The 23509-nt window shown below is 32.5% G+C and overlaps 1 protein-coding gene across 11 annotated transcripts in view; it reads left to right on the top strand.

Annotated features, from left to right (window-relative positions):
• LOC149781304 (uncharacterized) overlaps positions 1 to 23509 on the top strand; it is a 217722-nt gene that overhangs the window by 86955 nt on the left and 107258 nt on the right. Inside the window, exon 1 of one of the 11 annotated variants that reach the window (XM_089935402.1) lies at positions 12985 to 13092. The exons of 9 other annotated variants lie outside the window; for them this stretch is intronic. In XM_089935402.1, coding sequence (XP_089791528.1) covers positions 13015 to 13092 — 78 coding nt within the window. In that variant the 5' untranslated portion in view covers positions 12985 to 13014. Of the gene's footprint in view, positions 1 to 12984; positions 13093 to 22292; positions 22428 to 23509 lie in introns of those variants that run through there. One more of the 11 variants, XM_089935401.1, reaches the window with a different exon arrangement.

The raw sequence follows: 23509 nt of genomic DNA, 5'->3' as shown, positions 1-23509 counted from the left end.
GAATACACCAGTTCTGTGAAAAAAAATTAAATTCACCAATATAGATACAGTTAACTGTGCCTAGCATTTAATACTGGCCTATAATTATGTTGGGCCCAACTCCAAACATCAGAGACCCTGATCTACCATTGCATAATGCATCAGCAGATCAATGTCTATCTGTGTTGTTTGTTCTACTTGTTATTCCAATGCAATGGCCGATTTGAATCTGCAGATTGCAGTTGGATCCAACTTATAAGTGAGTATATATGGACACAATGATAATCTGATATGTTTAGATATTTCACTAACTAAACTAAGAAAAGTGGTTTATGTAGCATCGTTATTTATTGTTCAAAATTAATGTATATAATGGTAAGGCCTTTTTATATTCATTGTGATAAACAACAGCTTACCGGTATGTTCCAGCCATGGTTTTATATTCATTGTGATATATCATAAACAAAAGCTTCAGTTCCAGCCAAGCAGGTTTCTGTTACTTCGTCTCATTTGCTCTTTCATTGCCAGTTAATTACTAAATCACCTTAGTCATTATGTAACCCATGAACTGTGTTAAAGGATATAATTTTATAATCGTAGCTTTTAAACAAAAAATTGGAGCATACCATGTACTGATGCACTCACCTTTACAGAGTTGTTGTCAATAAATCTGACATATCTGTATATCTTGCATGATTAAGTGCTTTAAATAGTTAAGTTTGTAAGAGATGGTTGCCAAAAAACAGCATTATACTTTTACTACAATAAAATTACATAAGGTATTTTTTTCTTTCTCTCAACAGAACAAGAACAGTTTTGGTAATGTTCCAACTGATTTTTGATGTTGTATTAGCTCGCAAGCAATGCTGAATAGTAAATAAATGATACTCTTTTGTTAAGCAGCAGTACAATTCTTTTGCAGAAAATCTTGATTACATTCAACTAAATCACCTTTGGTCTTTTCATGTTTTCTTAGCCGTGTGAATTGGTAGAAGAGTATATGATTTGTATTGTATAATATGCTGCTTGAATGTTGGCAAGAATTCAACATGGTCATGACATCGACAGTTATTGGTCATTTTAATCAATGAAACAAATGTATCGGAAGGAATGACTTTAAGTTATTGTTTTTATGAATAATTAAAAATTTATTTTATCACTGAAGGAAAGCATTTGATTTTTTTATCAGGGCCTTCCATTTTCTACCATTAGTGAAACATTTAAAATTGTCGGTCGATGTTTTGCTTAGCCATCCTGCACAAACACTTGTGATAACAATAATAAGATACAAGTCTGTATTATGAGATTAAATAAGGTACAAATCTGTAATATGTGATTAAATAAGGTACATATCTGTAGTATGTGATTAAATAAGATACAAGATTGTAGTATATGATTAAATAAGGTACAGGTCTGTAGTATGTGATTAAATAAGGTACATATCTGTAATATGTGATTAAATAAGGTACATGTCTCTAGCATGTGATTAAATAAGGTACAAATCTCTAGTATGTGATTAAATAAGGTACATTTCTGTAGTATGTGATTAAATAAGGTACAAGTCTGTAGTATGTGATTAAATAAGGTACAAGTCTGTAGTATGTGATTAAATAAGGTACATATCTTTTGTATGTGATTAAATAAGGTACATATCTTTAGTAAGTGATTAAATAAGGTACATATCTTTAGTATGTGATTAAATAAAGTACAAGTCTATAGTATGTGATTAACTGAGGCTACTGGAGCAGTCAAGATCATGACTGATAAAGTTTATTGTATTTGCAAGGTATACAGTAATGTCAAGTCGGACTTGCAATATGCAATTAGATTTTGTTCTTTTTATAATTTGATTAGCATGAAGTGTACATGGTATAGATAATCTGACAGACATCTCTTAAAGATCTTAAACTTAAGTAAATCTCTCAATTATGATTGGAGATAAAGAGTTCTTATTTGAATGTTAATGTGACACAGTAAACAGATCTTTGGCATGTTTAATGACCATTATGGCCCATGAGTAGCGCTCACATGATACTGCATTTATCAGCACTAGTAATATGGTATGTATATCATGTATACTCCCATATAAGGTGAGTCTAACAGCAAACTGTATCAACTTTGATCCGTCATCGTGTAATGAGCTGGTAGATCAGGATCTGTTCATTTGTTCTACTCATTACTGCCAACAAACTGTATAGACCCTGATCTGCTGGCAAATTACACAGTGACAATTCTGGTTCTTTCTGTGTGGTTTGCAGCTGGGCTGTACTTGTAAGTGATCAGACATATACTGAAAAACTTTTGTGGGCAGTATAATCACGTCAAGTTGGCATGCAATAAATAGAATAAATTTTTAATACTGTAATGGGAAGAACATTACTGTTGTCAAAAAGCATGTCATACGATATTGTACACTGTCCTGTTATTGTGGAAATCATGTGGAATGACATGGGATACAGTGCGTGTGCTTGGTACCTGTAAAATATTCATGGGGTGTAACAATTGCATAGGTCTCTTCATGTTTTTTTATAGCCAAAGTAAGCAAATTAAACATGCAGTAGTTTCTACTAACATATTTCTTGCAGGATCTGCAGATTATTAAGCATCAATTGGGAAAGTAGAACTGCGATATTTATAACTTCTTGTACAATGAGTGAAATACAAATGCCTTGCCTTAGATAAGGTGTAACTGTTTGGGAAACTGCCTGTACAGAGAATACAAATTTAACAAATAATATTTTCCATTCCTAATTGTTATACTTTAACCTTTCATGAAAAAGGTTGGGACTATCTAATTCTGTCTGTTTGTGAGTTTTTTTGTACGTGTAGTAGCAATGTCACATGACTTTGGGTACCATATATACTTGTTTATAATTCAAGTCAAATTGCAAACAACAAAGATCCAGATCTGCCATATAATAAAGCACCAGCAGATTTAAGGGTCTATAATGTTTCTTCTACTGATTACTCCAAACAGACAGCACAGAACCATATCGGCCGTGACATTATATGATGGCAGATCTGGGTCTGTGCAGTTTGCAGTTGGACTCATAAGCGAGTCTATATGGTACATGGTTCAAGAACTAGACTTGAAACCTTGGGGTATGATTGGGGGAGATCTGCATATGTGCATAATGCTTTTGGACATTTGAGTATCTTGGTACATGTGGTCATTGACTCGATTGTCAATATGTCAGCTTGAAGTTACAGTGAGGCTGCAGGGTCATAGAGTTGTGGCTTCTGGGGCAAATCCTTGAAACCATTGAGACCTACAGCCAGTAACTATATATTTTGTCTAAACTTATGGGACATGAGAAGACAGATTCAGATAAGTAACTGATATTGAACCCAGGGTCCATCCCCACCCCTGGTTGACATAGCCCAAAGGTCATAACTTGGAAACTATTGAGATCTCCATGCAACCATGAATCCACTTACTGGACATCAAAATATGAATTAGATATAAAACTAAAAATTGGTCTTGGAGCCAGTTCTTACATGTTTGGGACGAAAGGTGGCATTGAGAAAAAAGCAGAGGAATACTGGGAATATATTTTAAAACACATTATTAATAAGGTTATTTGCCAAACTATGCTGTGCTAGCCTCCAATGATATATGTATATTGATTTGTGGGGTTTTCAGTAAATGACATTTAGAACTAATTGGTTCTTTGTGTTAACCTTGTCTCCATTTGTCAGACTTACCTACAGCCTACTATTTATTTAAGTCAGGTCACTTTGATTATCATTAAATTGCACCATGCTGTTGACATTAACTGATTTAATAATTAATAGCACAGGCAAACCATATCCTGGCAATAAAGTATTATTGGTTAAGTTAATAATATCAGGCAGTTTTGCATACAGGTATTAATCTGTTCGATAGATATTGTATATAGTACATGTACATGCACTTATAATGATCTTTTCCCACCTGTACTCATGAACCAGTTTTGAGCATAGATTTTCGGGTAAATCACAGTATTTGGCCCAGATGTGTTTGTTGCAGATGGGGGTCAAATTTCAACTTCACAAATTCTGTTGAAACAACTTAATTTTGGAAGTTCAACACTTTGAACCTTTGAAAATTTAATGGTTTATTAAAGAGGAAATGGCAAGTTTTTGTTTTTCTTGTTTGCTGGAGGTAGAGAATTTTCTGGTTATGAACACTTCAGGGTGAATATAAAAAGCAACGTCAGTCATGGTTTTTTCTTGAACATTTAATTTTGTGTAATATAACAAACTTGAACTCATTAAAAACAAAAATAATAACTTTTATGTGACTAGGTAGGTCATAAGCGAATAAAACCATACTCTCTCTTCAACACCTGCTGAAACACTATTTTAATGGAACATACCTTTATCTGAATATATTAACAAGGTCAAGGGAAATGGAAAATATTGCTTTGATATCGTTGTTTGAACCTATCGGCAATAATCAACCACATGTTCTAGTTCCAGAACTGCATATGAAAAAAATTAAATGAATGTACAAGACAAAGGTCCAAACACTTACGGACACTACATAATTCATGAAATAAATAAACCTTTTTTGACATGTTCTGCACAAATAATCTCTTTCATTCCTTTATTAAACAGAAATTGAAAAAGATAATGAAATCTTGGAAGATTGGTACATTTGTTATTATCTAGAGTTCATTAACATTCTTGCAATACTGAAATTATGAACCTTTCATATCAGATTATAATGACAAGCTTTCAGTATAATGCTAAACTTCTGAAATTAAGTTTGTAATGAATATATTCGAACAATGAAATAATTCTCAAAACATTTCCTGTACAATGTCATTCAGGTTTACAATATAGCCACTTGATCTTGTTGCGTGAAGATTACGGACACTACCGTGTATTGGATAACACCAGATATAGAAAAGTAAAAGGTAGCACAGTGAAAGTACTTGTCTTCCATGTCAAAAATAACTTTTATTGATAAGTTGCACATTTAGTACTAACTTCTCATACCTGTTAGAAAGGGTGTACACATGTACATAGTTCCATGTATTATAGGGCATCATTTTTAATGGGAGCATAATGTTATGTTCTTGCATCTACTTCAAATAGACATGTTGTGGATTTTCATTTGCTCACTCATAACTGCATTGAGTTCAATGTTGTTGAACTTGAAATGTCCCCATTCAAAGACAAGAACTGGCTCTGTCCGTGTCCCAGCAAGATGCTCCTTTGGTTCAGTTGATATGTCCTTTTGATCCAACTCAGACCAGATGTAACAGTTTCCAACTTTCTTCATATACCTCACCTGAAATTCAGACTCTAATTATGTCAATAATTTCTGGTATGAATATGTTTGCCGGACTACACCTTGATGACTTCAGATGACTACAGATAGTCCTGGCTTCAGACTGGAATAGCCTCCACATAATTACTTTTATTCTAACTTCTCATTTAATTTTGCTATTTTCAATTTAGTAAACAAACAAAATTTAATTTTAGCATTTGTGTATAATAATGACATAAAACATTTATATTTCATTAGTCTGATATAGGTTACTGACTCAACAGAAAATATTGGTACCGTATTTCACTTTCATAATTACCATTATTTCAACTTTGACAGATAATTTTTTGTCGGTAATGATGTTGAGGAATCCCTCCATGCTTCTGAGTGACTAGGTTGAAGCCAAGGCTGCTGGAATGTATTATTTGGATGTAAATACAAAGGATTTCATTTTCATTTTTTGCAGACAAACAATTAATGATGCAGTATTACATAAGGAAATTGTTGCATCATCCTGTAACATGGAATATTTTCAGCCAAAGATGATGCAATACTAATGATATGGAAAGTTTTAGTTTGATATGGTTCAAGTTTTGAAAAATGGCTCCAGAACTATTACATATATTTTCAGGTTATGGACACTATAGTTTTTGGTAGAGTCCGTAACCATGTTTCGTCAGTCATGAAATATTGCTGAAAAATATATCCATGACTTGTATATTTTTGAAATCATACCCACAGTATGTATAACCAAAATTAATAAAACTGTTGTGGGTGTCTTCAAAATAGGAAAACTGTGAGTGGTTATGGACTAAAACAAAATTTCCGCACCAGTTTTTATTTCAGTGAATATGCCGTAAAAAAACAATGAAGACTCCACTCTGACATTTCTTTGGTTTCAGCAGCATTTAAAACAATAGTTTAACCTTTATATATGAAATTCAGTAAAATAATAATGAAATCTTTCCTAATAATTACAGCCATAAGGCATAACTAGAAGAGGGTAACAAGAATATAAATAAGCATAATGAAGTACAGGTTCCACATTTTTATTGACATATCTACCAGTTTTCTACCTTTACTTTTGACAAATACAATAAAAAATTTGTGATGAAATTTTCCGTAAGAATACTGACAGCACTCTGTTCTACTAATATAAGGAAATACTAACATTCTTTGTTGAAAAACAGCATGACGTTAAAAAAAAAATGTCCATTTTGGGCGTGTATTCACAGGTGATGGAAAAAATGTAATTTTTTGAAAAGAACAGAAACTTGGGAAACATCTACAGCATGTTTCTGGACATTAGGATATTTTAGGCCGTGCTGATAGAATGTGTAAAAGTTGCAAAAATAGGTAGCAGATTCACCAAAGCCATATTTCATATTGAAGGTGAACAAAATCATAGCTTTTACCAATAAAAATCATGGAAGTTAGTATCATAGTTTTTAAGAAGGATGGTTTATTTGGGTTTAATGCCATATTTCAGCACATAGTCGCCAGTATATCTAGTGGAGGAAGAGCCCAGGGAAATTCTGGGAAAAACCACTGACCCACTGGTTTATATGTGCAAGTTTTCTCACATAACCATGCTTGCCAAGCCTGAGACTTGAAAACCCACATGGACAGAGGGAAAATATAAGTGATTGGTAAAGGCTAGTGCCTAAGTCCGCTTGACCAGCCAGGGCCCATTAAGGAGATCCTGTACATAGCAATAAAAGCATAATTAAATTTGCACAAATCAATGCACATTCACTATGCTTTATGGCTTGAATTTTTCATGGCAGATAAGAATTGTTGGCTGTCTCTGAATTTGTACAACCTTACATGTAAATGTCTTAACCTGTCAACAAATTCATTGTATTATATGTGTGCAAAAATACCTGGTATGAAGTTATTTTAAAAAATAGATTTTTTCTTACTGTAGATTGACTGAATGTCTATGAGGAGTCACTATATTTTAAGGAATATTTACTTTAGACATTTATATTATTTATTTTATGTACCTTTTACATAGGTTTAACATCAGTAGTTACCTTTTATTGTGTTGTAGTATTTGTTTTATATATATATATATATATATATATATATATATATATCTTTCCTTTTAATCCACACCATATAGCCAGTATTGTTTTGATGTGCTAAGAACTCCTGTATATACCGTACCATATCAGTCTTTACACTAAATTCATGAAGTATTTTGCTCATAAAATCTGTCGTCTGTGTATATGATTTGTTCACAGTAACCTTATTTTGTAAAACAGGCATATGAATATAATGTGCATGGCAGGTTTTGAGAAAAAAGTAATTGTTACATAATGCGATTTTTGAATAGTACATTCCAAAATGAGATTATAATTTTCTGTTGACTTTTTGCAGCACTTTTCTTTATGATAGGAGTAGTTTTTACACTAATTGACTCTTTGATAATAATAATAATAATAATAATAATAATAATAATAATAAAAAATAATTTTTAACAAGGATAATTCATTGACATAAAATAAGTTATTTACTTTGAGGGTAATTAGTCACTATCCATCTCACACATTCACAGATACATAAAAACACATTCATGTATACAGAAGTACAGACTCAAACTAATTACTGACACATGCCTTGTACTCATAGACATGTAAAGAAAATACAGGAAGTTATTTTCTAGCCCCATTTAGCTCAAGATGTGAAGTTTTTGGACTCTGAACTTGAGCTTGTGCTTAAATTTTTTTGAAATAAAATATCAGTATCAGGTTTGCCATAAAGTTACACTTGAATGAAATTATAAGGAGACACACCCACCCACCCATCCCCAAAATAAAGAGGTTATTACATGATGCTACAGCACATCTGGGTCATCTCCATTAGCTGCTGGATCTGTAATACACTAGCAAATTTGATAGGAGTCTGATTAAAATTGAGATCAACCTTGTAATTGGTCAGTCAGATGGAGTAGCAAATTGTTCATGTTCTGGTGACCTTTGAAATTCCTGGCCCACTTAATTTTAGTAACCTATCAAATAAAGCACTGCAATTTTTGTTATGCAGCATTAATATTAGACATGATATATTTCAGTGAAAGGCATGATCATTAGACATGATTGTTCGAAAAGCATCATCATGAGACATGACATGTTCCAAATGAATGGCATTATCATTGGACTTGTTATGTTCCAAAATGAATGTTTTCACCTTAAACTTATAGTTGCTGTCATTTTACTGGTGAAGTGAAAGTTTGACAAATCATGACCTCATATTGCCATCTGTCAGGTATTCTATTATGTCAGAGATCTTGATTTTCTTCTTTGATTCGTGTAGTAGACCATTAATGTGAATACATTGTAATCGATTATCCATAAACTTTTGTTGTAGTCGATGCGATGCTATGATTATTCTTAATGTTCTCAGATTTACCATAAGATAAGTTCAGTTGTAACTTAAGTTCACAAATTTAATTTGATTTCAAAGACTATATGAACCAGACAACCATGTTTATTGATTTTTTAATTAAGCCTCATGTACAGTTAAGGATAGCTTGCATTAACTTTACTTATGTTTTATTACACAATCGGTCATATTGAATTTTAGCCCTGACACATATTTATAAGTTTATTTTGTGATTAATCCAGAACTTTTAGTGTATACAGACTGCAAATCACATAATTAAATCCCAATGAGTTGCATGGGGATATTGTCTGTCTGATATAAATTCTCTGGTGAATGACCTTGGAAATTGTCTGTCTGATACAAATTCTATGGTGAATGACCTTGGAAATTATCTTTATTATACTTGGTTGATAACTGTGCAGATTTTACTGCTGATTTGTTTTATCCATTATTGATGATGTAGTTTGACAGTAATTTCATAAATGCTGCTAAATTAATGTGAATGTATTATATTCTTGGATTACATTCTAATTGAATTTCAATAGAAATAAGAGTTCGTTTTATGTATAATCACTTGTTGTGGTTGATTTAGGTGGTGATTATGCATGTTTAAGTTTTTCGACTAATTGCATATTAGAACCGGAATCGTTTTATGAGTGTAAAATCATGAATTGTCTCTAACTAAGTATGGTATGATCACATTATGATTATCAGTTTGGCCAATTGAACCAAACCAGTAATTGCTATTAAATAATTCTGTGAAAAATGGATACAGCAATCAGGCCATTACAGATGATGTCCATCATAAATTACTGATATTATTTTGTCTTACAAAGAATTTGAACTTTTAAATTTGAAAATAAATTAACTGATACTTCAAAAGATTCGGTATAAACTCATTTATTTTTCCTTTACATACTACTACTGTATTAATGTATAATGTATTGTCATTGGGATGTATCTTGACCTGTCATATGGATGTATATTTCTTGTCATGGATGTATCTTTACTTGTCATTTGGATGTATCTTGACCTGTCATATGGATGTATCTTTACTTGTCATTTGGATGTATCTTGACTTAATGGTCAAAATTTGTATGATAAATACCTTCTTGTCTTTCTTCTACAAATGAGATCTTTGATACCTTTTGCAAACCTAAAGATTTAGTGACTGGAAAGGGAGACAACTCTTCAAAATCTAGTTTAATAATGCAGTATAATTTCATAAGCAGTATTGTTTTTACTTATAAAGGTTATGAAGAAAACATTTAAATTACATACAGTTTTTATTAAAATAAAAATAGTTGCCTGTGACTTGTAAACTAGTTAATGTATTTACGTTACCAGCAAGGTGTGCAAAATAGTTTTAATTAGTATATCAGATGTATATTGTTTGCAGGTTGTTTTTTTTGTATTGAACTGCAATAAGAACATTGATTCAGAATCAGTTCTTAGAGAGTCACTAATTTTAATGAAAATTACTACAAATAAACTTTGATTTAATTAAATTGCTCTAAGGAGTTATTAAGGAATAGAGCAGTGAAAATGCTTTGGTATAAGATAAAATTCATAAACTAACAGAAATAATTAGACCATAAATTGCTGATTATTATGTTGTATTATTTTGGTTTTTTTTATTGCATTATGGAAAAGTACTTAAATTTGACTGAATTTTTGCTTATACTAATTGTCATTTTAGACATTTTCTAATATAATGATGATACTATACAATTTACTAATTTACATCTTGACCCTGTGTGAGATAAACCCTTTGGATGTTATACTGCAGATGCAAAAATTCAATTAGTTGCGATTAGCATCGGTATTGACAGATTTTATGTCTCTATTTACTTTTACCTTTGAGAATATCCATATCATAGTAGATGATGCAGGTTGAATGATTTAGTATGTTTCACTGAGGACATAATTTATGGTTAACATAGGTTTTTTAGCAACCTCTTTAATAGCTAATAAAGGCTAGAACTACGTTATCTGACTGTGTACGTATATGATATAATTAATTCAGAAAATGATTCCATTTCTTACATCTCAGGGGAGCTTTTACTGGTGTACAAATAATAATGTTCATGTTAAATCAGCTGGTTAAATATTCAGATCTCGCTTCAGAAAGTCTCGGTGGTACATGGTTTTTTATATATTCTGTACACACTGCCCTATACTGTATATATATTTGATCAGCTCTTCACTGAAGAGTTTAGTATTTGTCACCACTATTTGCTTTTCATATCTTAGCCTCCTGATATCTATCTGATTAGTACCTGGGTCACAGCAATCTCTGTAAAGTATTATTTTGCAATAAACTTGTGTTTTCTTTAGCCCTCTGAACAATCTTCTTTACACAAGAAAAACTATTTTTCTGATTTCTGCTGTACTGCACAAGAAATTTTTTGAAAATTTTTCAAAGCACTGTTTAACATTGTTTTAGAAGCAGCCGCTAAATCAGATATAGACAAAGTCATTCACAGATTTCTTTGCTTAAGGTTGAGTGGTTTTATCTGTATGTCTATCTTATGACCTTTTGACTATGTTCTTAGAAAATATGCAGTTGTGGGTCATTAGGGCCCAGCTTGATGAGATTGGTAGGGTCATATTGTAATTATGCTCTGTCTGTCTTGCTGTATATGTTCATCAAGTTGGTTTCCACCTGATAAATTGACTTGGAAATGTTGGATTTAAGTATATTTTATATGTAGCTTTTTATTGAGGAGAACTTGAATTAATTTGGTTTTCGGTCTTCTATAATATCATTTGCAGGAGTTGTGGCCCCTGATTGCCTGACTTCCTGGCTTGGTTTTCAAAGCATAACTTTACAGAGTATTGTGTGCTTCAACCACATTTGGATTGCAACTTTATATTAAAATGACTCTAATAAATTTATTTTCACAAATAAATGCCTCCAGATTGTTCATTATCCTTTCATTTCTCCAGCAGAACTTTACCAAGGCCTGTTGGATTTCAACCGAAATTTAACTTGCACCATTACATTAATGAGACATCGAACGTATTTAATGTTGAATGTTTCTTAGGTTCATTACAGGAGTTATGCCTCCTAGTCACCCAGCCTCATGAATTTGGTTTCCACAGCATAGCTCTAACCAGGTATTTTTGGGCTTAATATAAACCTGGCATTGAAGTTTATATTAAGAAGACCTGCAGTCCATGTTTTCATTTACAGGACTTTGGCCCCACCCATTGACCAGCCCCACCCATTGACCAATCTCTATAATAGATTCAGACAATTTACCTATAGGCTGATTTTGCCTTTTTCTTGTTACAAATTTATGTACAGTGAGCTGGGAAATGTGGTTTTTAATGGTTGTAGAATATACTGCTTAAATCAGAACAACCATAAATAGCAATTGGAAACACAAAAACTGATCTGCATTTTAAATGAAGCATCCTTGCTTTGAGGGATGTTATAACAAGAAATGTGTTCTAGTTCTGCATTAAAGCACAAAAATAGAGCATTTATTGATGTGAAATGATTTTATTATTCTGTTTTTTATGCAAAAACCAGAAGAAAGTGAAATAAATTTTGTAGCAATGATAAAACAAAATTTGACCAATTAGGTTAGATCCCTGTTACTAATTGTGTTTTAAAAGGGGCAGAAACATACTTAGGGCCTTTATAATGAGGACCTAATATAATTTCAGAGCAATCCTTATGTTACTTACAGAAACACTCTATTTATTTTGTTATTAAAGCCAAATTGGCACCTGTTTTTAATCTTTTTCTGCCCCATTGTTAAAAAATTCACTTTCTTGTGTATGAAAGTACAGGCGTAATGTAAAACAGAGAATTCAGATATCTTAGGATCATTTGCTCATCTCATATCAGGTCATATTGAACTATGCAGAATGAGTTGTGCAAAAGAGCGGGAATCAGTCTCATGTCTGAACATGTCAAACAGCCACCTGTCAGCGAGTGGATTTAAATCCCCAGATAGTTTGGCTTTATTATTACAGTGTATATGACCCCTATTGTTAAGCTACAGTAAGCCAGGCAATTCAGTCATTTGTACTGTTTTATCTACTAACACTCACAATGCCAGAAATTAAATGAAATATACTTTGTGGAATATTTTTGACATAGGTCTTTTTATGAACAATGCAACCAAGGCAGTGTCAAGAGCATATGTAAAAATTCTGACAATAGAAGAGTGTATACATTGATTAAAAATGAATGTGATTTGATACCCTACCCTCAAATTAGCCTGTAGAACTGTCATACTATCCCACTTTGGTATATTTCATAGTTCGTTCTTGCTAGATATGATTTTGAGCTGTGCTCTAGTTGACAGTGTCAATCTCCGTGTTCAGGAATATACTAGTGTCTTCAGACTGTTCCTGGTCTGACTACAGTATTTAACATGGCAAGTTATCGTATACCGTCTCCATTATCACGAGTTAGACCTTACTACCCCCGACATCGTGCCACATTGGATGAGGTAAAATTGGGTGGGAATCTGCACGTGTGGAACTTTACTGTATAATATAACCATCATTTTTGCATCTTTTCACCAGAGTTGCACGTACTTGTCAATTTCTCTATAAATTACGTACATTTTAAAATCAGAACTTAACAGGGAAGCAAGATATATCCTCATATGCTTTGTAAATGTGAGCTAAATTTATTATTTTGAAATCAGCCATTTGATAATATATTAAATAACAAAACTATGACTCAGTATATTCATGTTAATTATGTGGTGATTCAGAATTCTCAAATTATTCAGACATTAAATTGTGAACTTGTTTGGTTATGTACATATAAATGGTAGTTTCTGTTCAAGTTGACAGGATTTCATTAGCAATACTGTATATGATGTTCATGAGTCAGACTTGTACCTTTTTCATCAAAAAGTCAGGTTTTCACTCCATAATCACTTTTTCCACATTTTGATTGATATCTTCTCAGCAAAATGATACATGTACTGGGCCCAGTTTTGACAAGTCTTATACATTACTGCACTTCCAGTCTCAACTATTGTATCCTGTAGATCACATGTCTAATAGTGCACACATGAACTCAAATATTGCTCCTTAAGATTACATGTCTCAAAGTGCTCCTTTAAATGTTGTTTCAAAGTGCATGCTCACACTCAAATAGTACTCCTTTAGAATACATTTCTCAAAGTGCTCTTTTAAATCACAGGTCTCAAAGTGCACACTGACTCAAATATTGCTCCTTTAGAGTACAGGTCTCTAAGTGCTCATTTAGATTACTTGTCGCAAAGCACACACACTGTCTCAAATATTGCTCCTTTAATTACTTGTCACAGAGTGCCTACTCTGACTCAAATATTGCTCCTTTAAATTACATGTCTCATAGTGCACACTCAGAGTCAGATATTGGGTAAGAAAGAAGCTTTTTGATTTTTGGGTCAAAATTTCAAAGGTGAAGGTCACTGTGACTGATTAAGGAAGACTGGTTTACACAAAGTAATGTTAGTTCTACATGTCAGACTTGGGCTAAACTTTGTGGTTGGCTTGCACTTGGGGTTAAACAGTCAAAGATTAAGGTCAAAGGTCACTGCTTGCAAGATGATAAATGTTTTTCTGCAACAAATCTCTATTTATAGATCACTTATCAGTAATTTGTCAAAATGTTTGTTGAGGGCTTGCATTTAAAATAAGGAGGCATAATGATTTTCAGGTCAAAGGTCAATGATCAAGGCCATTGTAACTCAGAAATGGGTTTTATATATAATATACTATTGGTACACTTGTGAATAAATATTTTTGTTTAAATAAATTTCACTTTATGATCTTTTTTTTTGGCATCAAATATCTGAGTCAAGTTAAAGTGCGTGTGCTCATGGTCAGGTTTTTTTATTAATATGAAGCCATGAATTTCAATAATAACATAATTGAAAATTTTTAAAAACTTGTTTCATCATTAAATTATTTAAAGGTCAATGAACACTTGTCATGAAAAGAGTATATTGACCAATTTAGGAGGTGAAAAATCACATGCAAGCCTGTTTTTTATTTCATTAAATTGCATGCTGTTAAAGAACTATATACATACATACATATGTACGTACATAATATGCACGCATGCCTGCACACACACAGAGAGAGATACATACATACATACATACATACATACATACATACATACATACATACATACATTCATACATACATGTATATGGTTCAGTTTGATAAAACTGTTCACTATTACTTTTTCTGGATATACAGATTAGTAGGTCATTTAAAAGGTTTGGTTTGGGTTTGTGTTTCATAGCACAGCAAAGTTTGAAAGAAACAATGGGTAGGTCATTTATTTGGAAAGATAATTTCAACATTCTTGTCTCAAATCAGTTCATGGTATGTGATTCTTAATTGAATGGGGTTGTACTCGGCAACTGAAACCTGTTTTCCTTTGTAATTTGTCATCTGCATGGATACCTGTATTGAGAAGATTTTCAACCAACTACTTTTCTATTTTGTCAGCAATTTGTGTATTGCATACCTGTGACCTTTTCTTGTTTAATCTAGATCGATCAGTTTTAACAGTGCAGTGATTATACAGATGCATGTACTTTTTTTTATTTTCTGAAAATATTGTGAATAAAATTCCTATTTTCATTTTTATTTTCATTGTTTTGTTGTTGCTTTAATAAATGTATGATTGTTGCAAAATTATTACATAGTCTTAAGAGGTTTAAGTTTATGAAAAGATTAGGGTATATTTGAAAGTTGCTTCCAATGCATTCAAGTTGTAAATGAAATATCTGTTTAGTTGAATGATCAAACAGATGACCAGACTCATGTTCTTTAAATTGGCCGGTTTGTCAGTGTTTCCTCTTAAGCTGTTCACTTCAGGTTAATTTTATATTCCTGATATATATGCATATTTTGGGGGATTAAGATGTAGCCACAATGCTAAATCAAGTATGTAGACTCATGTTCTTTAAGTGGTTGGTTTTTGAATGTTTTCTCTTAAAGTTGTTACTTCTGGGGTAAATATTTAAGCTTTTTTAGATGTTAAATAATAAAACATATGTTTCTTTTTTCAAATATATATATATATATATATATATATATATATATATATATATATATATATATATATATATACACACACGCACACACACACACACACACACCTACACACAGATTTCATCAAAAATTATAAATAGAAATTCTCCATCCTACTGTTCAGCAGAGGTATATAATTGCCTCTCTGCATGTATTTATTCATGGTTCAGACAAAAGTTTAATAATATGCAAAGTATTTGTATTGTATTCACACAGGGAATTTGTATACATTACAAAAAATTCATATTTCAAGAACAGGTAAATGTATCTGTTCAAAGTATATTTCTCAGTCTGATTTGTAACTCCTGCTATTAAGTTAATATATACCTGTAACTTCACTATCTGAAGTGTATACCAACATGTACCCTTAATATCATTCAGAGACCTACCATGAAGCTGTACCTTCTAGTTGCCTGGAATCCCACCATAAACCTGCACCCTTCAGAATGCCCAAAACCCACCATAAATCCGTACCCTTCTGGTCACTCAGAAACCTACCATAAATCTGCACCCTTCTTGTTGCAACATGAGCATCTATGAACCACTACAGTTTCTGTAATTTGGTAGATGTTAATGAGTTTTTTGATGTCTTTGAAATATAAAATAATAGTTTTGCATGTAAGTAATGTTTTTGAATAGAATATACCATTATTGTAAGTCCCAGAAGCAAAAAATATATGTATTTCCTATTGAACTGTTTTTAAAATTAGAATATTCAGGTTGTTTTTTGAACATTATATATATTTAATGTGATTTTTTTGGTACATGTTCTTTTTTCTTTTACCATGGGGGGATAGAGGTACTAGGTTCAGCAATGAGAAGCAGAGACGGTTAGCTAACTGGAGGCACTCGTATTGGTGGGGGGCTACTGAAAATTTTAAGTTGAAAATAGTTTCTTTGATGGTTTAGATTATTGGCTCGTTGTGATTGATTTAAACCTAGTTTTTTCAATGTAGATACACAAATTACTCTTTGTTAGAAACCAAATACATGTTTTATGACCATTCAGCACAATTTATAGCTATAAAAGAACTTGTAGATCTCATAAGTATTAACATGTTTACTCGGCTGGATGTGTACCTTTCCAACCTGTACAATAAAAGTGGGCTAAATAAACTGTACTGTAATGAAATAGAAATTACTGTCAGAATAATGAAATCTGCTGACAGAGCAAATACAATAGAAAGCCGGGTGATTAATCATTTGTGAGATATAACATGAACTCTGGGGTCATAACTATTGGTAACATTGGGGGTGAAGAACTTGATTTTGCAAGAATTTGGTCACTTATATAGAATTATAGACTTCTACACTCAAATGAATATAGTTCATGTTTACACCCATATTTTAATTTCCTTGTGACTGTTACCCTTCTTGACTTTTAATGAGTGAACATTTTTGTTGTGTTTAAGCTAATGTAACCCATTAGTGTAACACTCAGATAGCAAAACCCTACTGATCCTCACTCCATGATAAATAATTTTTTCCCTGTCAGCAGTGTTCTGTATAAAATAGAACAGTGCCATTCATGAACACCAGTACATCTTGAGTTTTGCTTGAGGAAAAAAACTTAGAATTTAGTATTTTGCCACACACCCCAAATATGTGACTGACACCTTATATATCAGCCTACCTGTTGCAAATACATAGACGTAACTAAATCTGCTGTTTTTGGAAATTGCATTGACATGTAATTAAACCTGCTTTTGAAAAACAAAATATGCATAGACATGTAAATATACCTGCTTTTTTGGAAATGCATAGACATGTAATTATACCTGCTTTTTTGGAAATGTACAGACATGTAATTAAACCTACTTTTTTTGGAAATTGGGGTAACATGTAGTTAAATCTACAGTACTGTTATTTGGGAAAATGCATAAACATGTAATTAAACCTCCTTTTTTGAAGAAAAAAAACTAGGACAAGATTGTAATTATTGACTTGTTTATGACTCTTGAAATGAGCTACCTTACAAAATTAATAAATTTTGGACTGTTAGATCTTCATATTTGTATATCAGAGTTAGGGAGGTAATTTGTAATTATTTTGAAGTATTCCAAGTTCTACCTCAAAAATTAGGTCTTGCTCAGTTTTAGATGTGATGTCTCTACATACTCTTAAAATTTTGATAAATTTTAAAGATTTTGTAAGCTTAACTGTTGACGAAATTTGTTCTGGTAAAGCACTTTCGGACTGTTTAACATTTCAAGTTACATACTTAGGCACTGTATACATTGTATATAACAGATAAAAGGCCTCAAGGTAGAATAGTTCTGTAACTAACTGAGTTATCTTCTCTAAATGAAGTCTGTATTAATAATAATAATAATAATAATAATAATAATAATAATAATAATATTATTATTATTATTATTATTGTTAATATTGCCAGTTGTGGGATAAACCATGCTTTTGCATACTGTTGAACAGGTATGTAATTGTAACTGTTTTAAGCAAGCATTAGGGAGATGTTTTCAATCTGCCTTTCTGTGACCCAATGTAATATAAGCATTAGGGAGATGTTTTCAATCTGCCTTTCTGTGACCCAATGTAATATAAGCATTAGGGAGATGTTTTCAATCTGCCTTTCTGTGACCCAATGTAATATAATCATATTAGCATTAAGGAGATGTTTTCAATCTGCCTTTCTGCGACCCAGTGTAATATAAGCATTAGGGAGATGTTTTCAATCTGTCTTTCTGTGAGCCAATGTAATATAATCATATAAGCATTAGGGAGATGTTTTCAATCTACCTTTCTGTGACCCAGTGTAATATAATCATTAGGGAGATGTTTTCAATCTGTCTTTCTGTGACCCAATGTAATATAATCATATAAGCATTAGGGAGATGTATTCAATCTGCCTTTCTGTGACCCACTGTAATATAATCATATAAGCATTAGGGAGATGTTTTCAATCTGCCTTTCTGTGACCCACTGTAATATAAGCATTAGGGAGATGTTTTCAATCTGCCTTTCTGTGACCCAGTGTAATATAATCATATAAGCATTACAAAAGCATAATGTCATCTGGAGTTCTAATGAACAATTCACTTTGTTGATGCACTTTATGAGCTTTACAGAAGGAAGCAGTATGTGTACTAATTTGGTTGTAGAAGGGTTTAATTTCTGTATTAATTGGACAATTTCAATAGTAATTGGGCTATTAAAAATGCAGTTGGATATTCATTACAACATTGAAATAGTGGTTAGTATAAAGGATACAATTTCTTATAGACAGTTTAAAGAGGTTATTTCACTTAATGTGTTATAGTATTTTGAGTGGATTTAGTCATTAAATTTAAAAGAATATTTGTGATATGGTTTCACTTAACGAGCTAGATTTGATATGGAAGTTTAGAGTCCTATCCCTGCTAATCTTTAGCTGTTGAGTACCCACTATAATCACTTATAAGACATGCCCAACTGCAAACTGCACAGTCCCAGATATGCCATCAAATAATGCACTGGTAGATCTGGGTCTGTGCAGTTGATAAAGAGTGATCAGTAGGACAAACAACATAGACCCCAGAATGCAGGTGCATTATGCTACGGCAGATCATGATCTATGTTGTTTTTTGCAGTTGGACATGACTTATAAGTGAGTATATATATGGTATATCATTAGTGTTGTTGTGTATTTTAGATCTTTTGGCCTTCATTTAAAGACTGACCTAAACCAGTTTGATGTAATGAGTGAAGAATAAATTGTTCTTAAAGTGTGTTTTTTTTAGAGTTCAGGTCCACGGTGAAAATTTTAAACAAATGCATCAAGTAACTCTTTTTCAGTAGTCATTCATTTTGTTCCATGTCAGTTAGATTCAGCATTCCATCCATTCACATCTTACAAGAGGGCATAAATAAAACACAAGTGTACCCTGAAAAATAGTTCTTTCTTGATGAGTAAATTATAACACTGGTTCCCGCTTGATGTAGATATGCAGGTAAATACTTGCTTTACAATTGATTTTTCTGCTGCCTATTTACTTGCTAGTGTGTCTTGCTATTAGTCTGGTGCTTTGGAGATAACAGTTCTTGGACGGGTATGTAAAAGTCATTGCCATGTTTTGTATGTTTTTAGCGAAATGAAATCTCTTTCTGCTCCTTAGGGCATTTTCATCAATGCTTGATATGCCATGTATGTCAGTTTTTCTGTTTTGAAGGATAAGAAATTTGAGTGAAGTTTGATTGAAAGCTTTGGTTTCTGTGTTCGCATAAATGGATTGATTTGAAATCTTGATTATCTAGAACTTTTCAAGAGATTGCCCTTGTATCTTGTCATCTTAATGATTGATTTTGGGGTCTTATAAGTGGTCTGTTTATATTGATGACTGAAAAGTTTTTGTACCAGTAATTGACATATTTCTTCTGAGTGTGCCATTAAATAATAACTTTCCAAACATGTAGAGATCACGATCTCTAAGTTCAGACATTGGTTCATTTTCAGTGACATTTTTTGTTGTAAGAAAGAGTCACTATGTTTGGAGGCTTTTCAGTGTAGCAAAGACCCATGCTTTGGTAGATTTAGCATTTAAGAGGTGGAGGTCCACATTTTGGTAGATTCAAGCATTCAAGTAGTGGAGGTCCTCATTTGGGTAGATTTAAATATCAAAGAGTTGGTGATCCTGATTTGTGTAGATTTGAACATTTAAGAGGTGGATATTGTCATTTTGGTACATTATGTATTCAAGAGATATAAGTCCTCATTTTGCTTATAAAGTTGAACATGTTAGCAATTTCATCTGAAACATTCTATCAGGGATTATAGTCTTACATTTTACTCACCATTTTGGTGTCAGGAGTTCTTACCTTTCTTATCTGCTGTTATTTTAGACAATTTGGTACTGTTTCCAGGAAGTACTGACTACATGTATATTGACTAAAGGCTCCTTTTTAAGCAAAGATCAAGTGATCCTTTGAAGAAAGAAAAAAACCAGCAAATGTTCAGAGAGTTTGACTAGAGCAGTACAAAATGAATGAATAGTGATATTAAAGATGTTCTTTAAATCATTGATAAGACTGAGTGAAAATAGGACTTGGTCCTTGGGGAATAACGAAAGGGTTCACAGTTCACAATAGACTTATTGTATAGTTCCAGTTTCATTTAAAATATAAGAAACCTCTTTTATCCACTTAAAGATGGGCCTGATTGTATTTGTTGATTTAAGATTTTTTTAATTGAGAACAAAAAAGCATGATCTAAAACTGCTGTGTGTGTGTATGTATGTATGTATGTATGTATGTGTGTGTGTGTGTGTGTGTCTATATATATATATATATATATATATATATATATATATATATGATTTTAAATACATCATTACCACTGCATGAAAAGCTAATTATAAATATAGAACTTTTTTTCTCCATCTACATGCATGCTTTGGTTACCCATATCTTTCACACAGGTTCTAGTCCTAATGTATGTATGGACCAAATAATGTGCCATAATTTTTCACAGGCACTGGGAACTCTACCAAACAAATGATCAAACTCACAGAATGACTTATCTGGAGTGGTTTTTTTTATCAGTGAGCCCCTTCCTTTATTTTATGTTAATCAGTACTTAAAACCCTGCATACCCCTAGACCCCATTGGAGGTATTTAGATTAGATATCTATATAGGTGATGTATATTTACATTTGTCTTTTGGGTTGGAAACAAAAGGCTATATACTGCTGACACTTTAAGAATACACAAAGCAAAAGACTAAACACTAAAGCTGATGTACATATCATCCTTACTGAGCTCCAACCCGACACAATAGAAGCATGAGGAATTAATGTTAAATCGGTGTGCCTGATTGAGCAGCAAGTATTGTAACCCAGGAGAGTTAATATTGTCAATGGCAGTAATTAATGGGGCCGCAGTAACTTGGCTGGTACCGAGTGTCGAAAGAGCTGTGTATACTACTTTTGAGCATTTATAACAGTGTGAGCTGTAGACGTGAATTCTGCCATCTCAATGCACTTTTTATTAGAACAAGTTTTTTGTCTTAGCTCAGCACTTTATTCTGGGAATCAATACACCTGATTGCAATCTTAAAAGAAGACAGAAAGATTGTGTTTTATTTTATGTGCTTGTGCTTTACAAGGATGATTATTCAAAATGTATTAAGTGTAGGAGGCCAGTGCTATTGTTCTGTGTAATTCATGGACACTATCACTGGTTAGTTCAAGGACATCGTGACATTTGTAAATTACAGGTCATATACAAATTTTGGATGCCTCATTTTGGTGTTCATTTACTGTTTGGGACTTCAAAATTTCATTGCTTCGTCTTTTAATTTTGTGAACACTTTCCAGGTACTTTCATCAGTTTTATTTCTTGTAGGGATTGTCTGCCAAATACGTTTGCATTAAACCAACTTAGTCCATTTTATTAGAATCTTGACAGTTGTGTAAGACAATTTTTCTTTCCAACCTGTCCCTTTATGATGATGACTGCTGAAAACTTTTTTTAATTTGGATATGTCAAACAAAAAGATGCATTAGTGAATCATCTTGATTCGATAGAAAAATAAACTCTGTTTCTGGATTGTAAAAGTGAGGACTTTGATCTGAATTACCATATTCTTCTTCATAAGTTGTACAAACCCCCGCTGCTGAAAACTGAAATGGAAAGTTTAGCAGATTCTGCCATAGATATCAAGGATGGAGATTCACAGGAAAGTAGGTCAGATAGCAGGGACAGTCTGCCTCCAACTGGGTTTGTGAAGCACAGAGTTGATGAAGCAAGTATCACTAATTTGCTTTTGCTCATGAATGTGTTGGTAGTTATAATCATAAATTCAATTCAAATTACATTCACTTTCAAAGAAAATTAAACATAGAGTATGATTTTAAGGGTATGTAAAACTTACTTCCATCTGTACATATTGACCTGTTTTATGGAGAATTACTTTCTTAAATTTTAAATTCAGCCCAGTCTGCTATAGTAGTACTGGTAGTTTCTCCAATGGCATACATTAGGGTTTGGGAGTTGGGTGGGATAGGGAGCCTAATAAAGTTTTTGAAAGGTAATGGTGGTCTTTTGATTAGGATATATCTTTACTAAATATATGCAAAAATATTGTAGAAGTTGGTTATCATCAACCATACAATTATCATCAGAGAAATTTGGTATTTCTATACAGTCAAGTACTCTACTCTAGGACTACTGTCAGAGAAATTTGGTATTTCTATAGTCAAGTACTCTACTCTAGGACTACTGTCAGATAAATTTGGTATTTCTGTAGTCAAGTACTCTACTCTAGGACTACTGTCAGAGAAATTTGGTATTTCTATAGTCAAGTACTCTACTCTAGGACTACTGTCAGATAAATTTGGTATTTCTGTAGTCAAGTACTCTACTCTAGGACTACTGTCAGATAAATTTGGTATTTCTATAGTCAAGTACTCTACTCTAGGACTACTGTCAGATAAATCTGGTATTTCTATACAGTCAAGTACTCTACTCTAGGACTACTGTCAGATAAATTTGGTATTTCTATAGTCAAGTACTCTACTCTAGGACTACTGTCAGATAAATCTGGTATTTCTATACAGTCAAGTACTCTACTCTAGGACTACTGTCAGATAAATCTGGTATTTCTATACAGTCAAGTACTCTACTCTAGGACTACTGTCAGATAAATCTAGTATTTCTATACAGTCAAGTACTCTACTCTAGGACTACTGTCAGAGAAATTTGGTATTTCTATACAGTCAAGTACTCTACTCTAGGACTACGGTCAGATAAATCTGGTATTTCTATAGTCAAGTACTCTACTCTAGGACTACTGTCAGATAAATTTGGTATTTCTATACAGTCAAG

This window comes from Sinohyriopsis cumingii, chromosome 15 (genome assembly GCF_028554795.1).
Source record: "Sinohyriopsis cumingii isolate HCF-2022 chromosome 15, ASM2855479v2, whole genome shotgun sequence".
In the NCBI taxonomy this organism is placed as follows: Eukaryota; Metazoa; Mollusca; class Bivalvia; order Unionida; family Unionidae; genus Sinohyriopsis; species Sinohyriopsis cumingii.
The sequence above is the reverse complement of the archived record's forward strand: the minus strand, read 5'-3'. Positions and strand labels throughout refer to the sequence as shown.